At 51.1% G+C, this 8,911-nt stretch overlaps 1 protein-coding gene across 1 annotated transcript; it reads right to left on the bottom strand.

Moving 5' to 3' along the window:
* Window positions 1-4,490: 4,490 nt before the first annotated feature.
* Window positions 4,491-7,953, bottom strand: ANKRD33 (ankyrin repeat domain 33). Its single transcript, XM_059404516.1, is given in 5 exon segments — window positions 4,491-5,209; window positions 6,666-6,806; window positions 6,985-7,114; window positions 7,327-7,592; window positions 7,776-7,953. Coding segments are annotated over 4 exon segments (1,158 nt in total). The 5' UTR covers window positions 7,495-7,592; window positions 7,776-7,953.
* Between the last annotated feature and the right edge of the window lie 958 nt (window positions 7,954-8,911).

Here is an 8,911-nt window from a genome sequence, read left to right as displayed (position 1 = left end):
CCCCCTGTTTAGGCTGCAGGACAACCCTGAGAAGTAAAGATTATATACTATCACGGCTGAATGTTACAAATTAGGAGACTGAGGCTGGGAGTGGGCCTGGGTCATGGAGATGGTCAGAAGCAGAGCCGGGATCCAAAGTCAGGAGTTGGCCTGAGCAGGGTGCTTTTGCAGGGCCATGCTCTGCACAGTCAGGAACCTGGCCCTGGGTTCCCCGGCCTCGACTGACGGGGACTCCATGCCAGACTGCAGGAGCTGGCCTGGCATGGGAAGAAGCTGGGATGTTGGTGGTGAAGCTGGGATGGTTGGGCGGCACAAGCAGAGCAGCTCCCATCGGTGTCTTTCCTCTCTGGAAGCCTGAAAGGCTGTCAGAAGCTGTTAGAGGATTCGGGACAAAAGGCTTGCTTGGCCTGGGTGGGGTACTTGTGGGACTGCAGACCTGGGACGAGAGCTGCCCCAGGATGGCTGGGGACCGATGGTGGGGCTCCAAGGTGAAGAGGCTGCTTCTGTGGGAGGATGGCTGCCTGCTTGTGGAAGCCCCCAGCCCAGATCCAGCCCATGCTGGCCAGGAGGGAGAGCGAGCACGGAGGGTTAGTTCTCTGGTCCTGAAGATGCTGACGTCACCCCTGTGCCCTAGGACAACTCAGGCTGGTTAGACGTGGCAGGGAGAGGCTCAGAAAGCCCAGGCAGCCGGGCCATGGGCAGAGGCCATGTGCCGCTGTGGAAAGGAAACAGACTCCAGGGTCCACAGACGAAAGCTCGGACTGCCACTTCTCCTCTATCAGTTGGTGACCTTGCGCAAGTCCCTTAATCATGGTCTGTTCCCTTGACTATAAAATAGGAAGGTCATGAGGATTCAATAGGGCAATAGTGATGCTAAGGCCAGGACAGTTCCAGCTGGCTGAATTCTCTCAGCGGCCCCGTGCTGACATGTTAGTGTCACCTCCATGGTGTGTGTGAGAGCCTGGAGGCTCAGACAGGCTCAATGACTTGCCCAAGGTCACCAGCCATCTCCCAGCCTGAAGCATGTAACCACCACATTGTTCCAAGCTGGCAGAGGTAGTTTCTTTCCATCTTCGATGGGAGGAAAGGACCCCAGCTCCATCCCGGAGGCCCAGAAATAGCTCAGTCAAACTCAGTCCCCCAGGACCCTTCCACAGTACCTCAAACCTTGGTAGCACTTTACAGTTTAATGGGGCCTCTTAACCCAGATTTTCTAATGGATCTTTCCCAAAATTCTGTCTTCCCCCCATGAACAGATGAAAAAACAGAGGCAAGAGGAAATTGTCTTAATCACAGGTAGGAAATGGTAAATCAGCCTGGAATCTAGTCCAATCCACCATAGTTGCCTTCAGAAGCCTCCAGCAAAGGGAAGTCTGGGTGACTCAGTCAACTGAGCTGCTGACTCAGTTGCAGCTCGGGTCATGATCTCAGGGTCCTGGGATCGAGCCCCATGTCACAGTGGGCTCCACGCTCAGCAGGAGTCCGCTTCTCTCTCTCTCCCTCTCTCTGTGTCCCTCCCCGACTCATGCTCGCGTGCTCCATTTCAAATACATAAACAAATCCTTAAAAACGAAACAAAACAAAACATAAAGAACCCCCTGGAGAAATCACACACCGTCTAACCCAAATAGTCGGTCTAACCTCAGTGTGTGTCTCCATGCTCTCCCTATTCAAAGAACAGGTTTATTTTTTAATTTTTCAAAATCTAGTAATACATGACTAAAAAGTCAAAATGTTCTGTGCAGAACAATTCCGAGTAATATATGTGGATACTCCACCCCCAAGAAGTTGGAATGTAACACCCCACTTCTTCATTGTGGGCTTCATGTAATGACTTCCTTCCAAAGAGCATGATCTAGGAAGGGGGAAGAGAAACATCACAGGGAGAAACCTGAGAAACCCTACTTCAGCCAGGTGATCGAGGTTCCCTCAACCATGATGTTCACAGCACGTACCCTTCATGGAATGTGATGGGAATGGCATGTCACCTCTGTGGTCTTCCTCCTGAAAGCCAATAACCCCAGTCTCATCATGAGAAAAACATCAAATAAATCCCAGTTGAGGAATATTCTACAAAACACCTGATCAGTACTCCTCAAAATCGTCACAGTCATCAGAAACAAGGAAAATTAGACAAGTCATTACAGTCAAGAGGAATCTACAAAGGCATGACAACTAAATGTTATATGATATTGTGGATGGAATTCTGGACAGAAAAGGGACATCAGGGGTGCCTGGGTGGCCCAGCGGGTTAAAGCCACTGCCTTCAGCTCAGGTCATGATCTCAGGGTCCTGGGTTCGAGCCCCACATCAGGCTCTCTGCTCAGCAGGGAGCCTGCCTCCCCCTCTCTCTCTGCCTGCCTCTCTGCCTACTTGTGATCTCTGTCAAATAAATAAAATCTTTAAAAATAAATAAATAAATAAATAAAAAGGGACATCAGGGAAAATCTAAGGAAATCTGAAACAAGTTTTGACTTTAGTAATAATGCATTAATATTGGTTCACTAATTGTAATGCACGCATTATACGCATGTTGACAAGAGGTCACTGAGTGTGGAGTATGGGAACTCTGCACCATTGCCACAACTCCTCTGTAAATCTCAAACTGTTGTAAAAAATGAAGCTTTTTTAAAAAAGTCTAAAGTTTCGGGGCACCTGGGTGGCTCAGTTGTTGGGCGTCTGCCTTCGGCTCAGGTCATGATCCCAGGGTCCTGGGATTGAGCCCCACATCAGGCTCTCTGCTTGACAGGAAGCCTGCTTCTCCCTCTCCCACTCCCCCTGCTTGTGTTCCCTCTCTCTGTGTCTCTCTGTCAAATAAATAAAATCTTAAAAAAAAAAAAAAAAGTCGGGCTGCCTGGGTGGCTCAGCAGGTTAAGCATCTGCCTTCGGCTCAAGTCAATCTCAGGGTCCTGGGATTGAGAACTGCGTAGGGCTTGCTCAGCAGGGAGCCTGCTTCACCCTCTCTCTCTTCTTGCCTCTCTGGCTACTTGTGATTTCTCTCTCTGTGTCAAATAAATAAAATCTTTTTTAAAAAAGTCAAAAGTTTCAAAAAGATATTCAGTGAAAAGTTTCCCTTCTGCCCTGGGTCAGTTGCTCAGTCATCTTGCTGAGCAAACGACCATGTTTCTTCCCAGTGAGGTTCCAGTGAGACAGCAGGGCTCCAGTGGAGAGCCTGGCCTCCACAACTAGATGGCTGGCTCTCAATCTTGATCTCTACCAGTTTCTAGCTGTGTGACCCCAGGTAATGCCTTCCCTTCTGAGTGTCCTGTGTCCTCAAAGATAAAACCCTCACAAGATTATTGGGAGTGTTAAACACATTAATATAGTAAGCACTTTGCAAATGGTTGCTTTTACTATTACAAATAAGCAAATGCATTAAGAAAAAATACCCAGGGGCGCCTGCCTGGCTCAGTCGGAGGAGCACGTGACTCTTGATCCCAGGGTTATGAGTTTGAGTCCCACCTTGGGTGTGGCGATTACTTTAAAAATAGAATCTTTAAAAAAAAAAAAGTGGGGCGCCTGGGTGGCTCAGTGGGTTAATGCCTCTGCCTTCGGCTCAGGTCATGATCCCAGGGTCCTGGGATCAAGCCCCACATCGGGCTCTGCTCAGTGGGGAGCCTGCTTCCCTTCCTCTCTCTCTGTCTACTTGTGATCTCTGTCTGTCAAATAAATAAATAAAATCTAAAAAAAAAAGTGAGAAAAAAACTATAAATAACACACACAAAAAATTACTAAGTGCCTTTTCAAGCAATTTTAGATCATTGGCTAATAACCCCACCTATGGGTCATCAAGGGAAAGTAATTTTGTCTGACATACTATTTACTCTTTATTAGGGCCCAGACCTTACATAAAGTTAAGAGGTTAAGCTGCTGAAGACTGATAAATAGCAAACTATTTTTCTCTGGCAGAACAAAAAAGGGATGGTTTTATTGCTAAGTAGGAATTAAACCTTTTTGTACTTGCCTTTCCAATCTTATTCAGGCATTTTTCTCTCCACCGTCAGGTAACGGTTTTTCCTTTCCTCCTTCATTCCTTCATTCACTAAGTAGTTAAATGCTCCCTGGTACTCAGTATACGTTTGTATCCATCAAGTTTATCTCGGTGCACATTTTCCCTTGACAAACAGTAGCACGCCATTCACGCTGTTTCACCCCTTGATTATTGACACTTAATACATCTCGAAGACAGTTTCATATCAGAACATACAAAGCTTCCTTAACTTTGTTTTACCACTGTGCAGAATACATCCTATGGATGTACTATGATCACACCCATAAGGAACTTAGCTAGTTGCCTAGCTAAGTTGATGAACACTTAGGTTGTTTTCACTCTGATGATTGCAAACAATGCCGTATGAATAACCTCTCAAGGAGAGCGCAGAAGCATTTGTACAGAGAGCAATGGGAAAGCAGAAAGGGCTCTAGAGGGTGAAGGAGCCTTAGGGAGGGACCTGATCACCTGTTCTCAGCCTGGCCTCATCCATCTTCCTCTAATTCTGTGCTCACCTACCCTCCTCCTCCTCCCTCCTCTTCCTCTCCATCCTGAGCTCCTGGTATCTCCAGACAGGAAGGGCTAGGCTTTGATTCTCTCTGCGCCTGGGCTCTGGCTTGTACTGTGTGTAAGATGAGGGTGCCTTGGAGAGGCGGATCTTGGGGTTTGGGGGCCTGGGGCTACTACTGTCCCTGGGCTGTAGCCACTGAGGGCACATACTCAGCACACCCTGACGGCTCTGGTAGGGGATGAGGACCCGGGAGCCAGGGACTACCTGGGGGGGGTGGGGGGCTGGGGGAGGGGGTGGGGCAGTGCCTAGCAGCTCTGGCACAGACTTGCTTCGGGTGCCCAGCGCAGGTGGCTGGTCAGGGCACAGGGTATGGCAGGCCGTGGTGAGGAAGGGACTGGCCAGGCTGGTGGTGATGGTCACGAGGTGGTCCAGGACACCCCCCTCCTGAGGAGACTGGGCAAAGGGGAGGCTCAAAGTGGCCTGCAGTCGCTCTAGGAGAGATGGGGTAGCCTGGGCTTGGGCCTGGGCCTGAGCCACGAGCCCAGGCAAGGCTGGCCACTCGGGCTGGTAATGCTGGCTCAGCTGCTCTATGTGGGGGCGCCGCAGCAGCGCCCGGATCCTCTGCACAGTGTCGAAGCTGTCGGTCAGCAGTGCCCATTCTAGGGCCGTCTTGCCCCGAAGAGGATCCACCGCTGTCAGGTCAGCACCTGGGAGGGGGCACAGGAGTGACATGGGATGGGACAGGGACTGGTGACTTGCAGAAGGGCAGATTCTTTAGCCCCGGGACTGATTTTGGGGAGGATTACAAACCACAGAGGCCCCTCCTTCTGCAGCTGGAATCTGGGAGCTGTGACCGGCTACAGTCTCAGGACAGTATCAGCCCCAGAGCCCAATCTCCTGTTTAAGACTAAAGAAGAAGGGGTACCTGGGCGGCAGCTCAGGTCATGATACCAGAGTCTAAGGATCAAGTCCCGTATGGGGCTCCTTGCTCAGTGAGAGCCTGCTTTTCCCTCCCTGCCACTCCCCTTGCTTGTGCTCTTTCTCCCCGAAATAAATAAATAAAATCCTTAAAAAAAAAAAAAAAAAGACTAAAGAAGAAAACAGTGAAGTCCAGAGAGTAAAAAAGACTTCAGAGAGACCTGGTGGAGGGCCCTGTAAACCTGTAAGGAGCCGAGGAACAGATGGTGGGCAGGTCGCCCAGGACAAGGGAGGCCTGAGTGGCAAATGCTGGGCAAGTGGAGGGGGGTCCTATGGGCCCCCACTCCTCATTCTTCTCATCACCACACCCCTCTAATCTGGGCTGGGGAGATAACAGTCATTTTGGGGTAAAAGGAGGTTGCAGAGTTTTCTCCCTTCTCATCCCAAACACAGTCAGATGGGGTAGGGAAAGGAAGAGTTGGAGGCCAGGGGTCCCCAGGGTGACCAACAGATGGTAGTCCCACCTGAAGAAATAGTGGAGGCCCAAGACTTCATGAGCAGTGTGAACAACTCCACTCAGCCACACGCCTCAACTACATATCATCGTGTCCCTGAAACCCTGGCTTGTCAGAGACAGAAGTCATCCCAGAGAAAACCAACACCCTCTTTATACTGGTAAGTCCCGGAGAGAGAAGGCTTCTGCCCAGGGTCACTCAGCTAGTGGCTGAGCCAAAACTAGAACCCAACAGTCTGGTTCCAGATATCAGCATTTTTTGTTTTTCTAGCTGGTCTAGGTTTTCCTCCCAAGCTTTCTTTTCTGAGACCAACATGCACAATGTAAACAGAGACATCAAGGGGCATCTGGGTGGCTCAGTGGGTTAAGCCTCTGCCTTCGGCTCAAGTCGTGATCCCAGGGTCCTGGGATCGAGCCTCATGTCGGGCTCTCTGCTCGGTGGGGAACCTGCTTCTCTCTTTCTGCCAGCCTCTCTGCCTACTTGTGATCTCTCTCTGTCAAATAAATAAAAATATTAACTTATATATAAAAAAAAAAAACAGAGACATCAATAGCTAGACTTCGTTGATTCTGAGAAACTCAAGCACACTCCCCTCCTCCAGGAAGTCGGCCTAGATTGATCCTCCGTGTCCACCTCTCTTCTCTCTGTAACTACACGGCTGACTAAGCCTCAGGCTGGAAGGCTTGGGGAGGAACTGGTTGTCACAAATCCTGGTCCAGGCCCCATGCACCTGCCATGAGGAGGGCAGCCACGCATTCCGAACGGTTCCGCACAGCAGCCTTCATCAGTGCTGTTAGCCCCCGCTGGTCTCGGCGCTCCAGGTCCAGGCCCGGGTAATAGTTGAGCAGAAGACTCACGAGAGGCACATGGCCTGCAGAGTACCAAGGACAGAGCTTAGCTCTCCCCAAAGAGGGTGATGAAGCCCCAAACTCACCCTCCACCAAACACAACAGTCTTTGCGGTGGAAGAACACAATACAAAAAGTATGGGATTGTGACCCTGTCTGAAGTGGGGGAAACTGGTGGATGGTAAGGTTAACAGTCTCTCACCTGCTTGGGCAGCCAGCATGAGGGCAGTGTCCCCTTCTTTATCCTGCTGGTTCACATCGAGGAAAGGGCAGCGGCTGAGCAGAGCCACAACACTCTCGAAGCCTCGGTAGCAGGCAACCATGAGACCTGTCTGGGGGAGGAGCAGCTCAGCCCCTGCGCTTTTTTCCAGGATCTCCTTGGAGCCCCTGTGCCCTCTAAACCCACATCCATCTTGTTTAGCCTCTGGTTAGACCTACCCTCGACCCCTCCCTTCCTCCCACGGATCCAGGCACTGGATAAATGTCCTGTGGCAAGGACACAGGGTTGCTCTAGCTGCACTGGGAAACACCTGAGGTAGCTCACCCTCCCGTTGCCATCCACCTCGGTGGCTTCTTCTGGGGAGACCCCACCATCCAACGTGGCTTGAAGCTGGACAGGGTCATTGCGGACACAGCCCCAGTACAAGGCCCCCAGCCTACAGCCTGGGGCAGGGGTCTCCTGGCCGGTGGGGCAGGATGAAGACTCAGACATGCCCAGCCCACCCCTGGGCAACTCCGGCTCTTCCTCTTCCAGTTGGAGCGCGGGGTGGGGGCAAGAACGCCCGTTCCTCAGCGTCACGCAGCTGGCACCTGTAACACAGAACGGAGGGGAACAGTTCTCCCTGTACGCCAGGGAAGGGTCCCAGCACCCTACCCAACTTAGGAGAAGACAAACTGTGGGCAGGAGCCCTAAGAGGGCAGAAGTGGTTCGCTGTGAGGATCCCAGTGAGAGTCAAGGAGAGGGGCGGTCTTCTCTTTCCCACGGGACCTTACCCAGGTGTGGAGGCTCCCTAGGAGGCAGTCATTGCCGGGGCCCGCAGCAGCCCCCAGGCTCCTGGGGGCACACTTGCGGGATCTCCAGAACAGCGGGAGGAGGACTCGCTCTCCCCAGGAAACAAGGCAGGTAACAGATGGCTGGACTTAGGGAAAGAGCTGCTGCAAACACCCCGGAGCTGAGCTGGATCAAGCCGGGTCAGTAGCGAACGGGAATGGGGCGGGGGCGGGGGGGGGGACCGGGAGGGGCGGGTGCCCTCCTCTCCCAGAGACCAGGACCGGCCAGAGAGCCCGCCCATGAGTGGGCGGGGCCCAATCAAGGAGGCTCCTCCCCCGCGGAGGAGGCTCTGGGTAAGACCCCGCCCCGCCAAAACGTGCTCACCTTCCACCTCCCGAACCCGTAGCAGAACTTTCCGAGGCTGGAGGGTCGTGAGGGGTCCCTACCCAGCCGCGTAAGCCTGAAGTCTCTTTCCCTTCCGCGGAGCTGGAGTGGTGGAAGGAGAGGGTTCGAGTGCAGACATCGCGATGAACAGGGGCTAGAACTGGGGGAGGTGGAGCTCTGGAGGTTACCTGGCCTTTTTTTTTTTTTTTTTTTTTGAGGTTCTGGGGAAATTAAAATATAAAGAATTGTCTAATTAGGAGGACAGAATTATGGTATAGTAAGTTTCATGGACTAGTTTTGATATGGTAAATTCAGTATGGAATATTTAGATTGCATTAAAACTACAATAATTGGGGGCGCCTGGGTGGCTCAGTGGGTTAAGCCGCTGGCTCTCTGCTCAGCAGGGAACCTGCTTCTCTCTCTCTCTCTCTCTCTGCCTGCCTCTCTGTCTACTGTCATCTCTCTCTGTCAAATAAATAAAGTCTTTTAAAAAATTACAATAATTGAATTACATTATTTACAATTATGTATTAATAATTTTTGAACCATTCTTTAAAGTAAATTAAAACTAAATATTAAATGTAATGGGTCAGTTTTGGACCTCAGGTGTAGAAAACGGAGCCAACCGTGGTCATCTGTTTATATCACTCCCACCATCAGCCCGTACGAGAACTTTTTTATTTTACTTTATTTATCTCTTTCTTCACAGATCCCCCATAGCCTATTATGCTCCTGCTTTCCCTTTATCAATTGG

This window comes from Mustela nigripes, chromosome 6, assembly GCF_022355385.1.
Source record: "Mustela nigripes isolate SB6536 chromosome 6, MUSNIG.SB6536, whole genome shotgun sequence".
Taxonomy (NCBI): domain Eukaryota; kingdom Metazoa; phylum Chordata; class Mammalia; order Carnivora; family Mustelidae; genus Mustela; species Mustela nigripes.
Note: the sequence above shows the minus strand (reverse complement) of the source record. Positions and strands in the feature narration are given on the sequence as shown.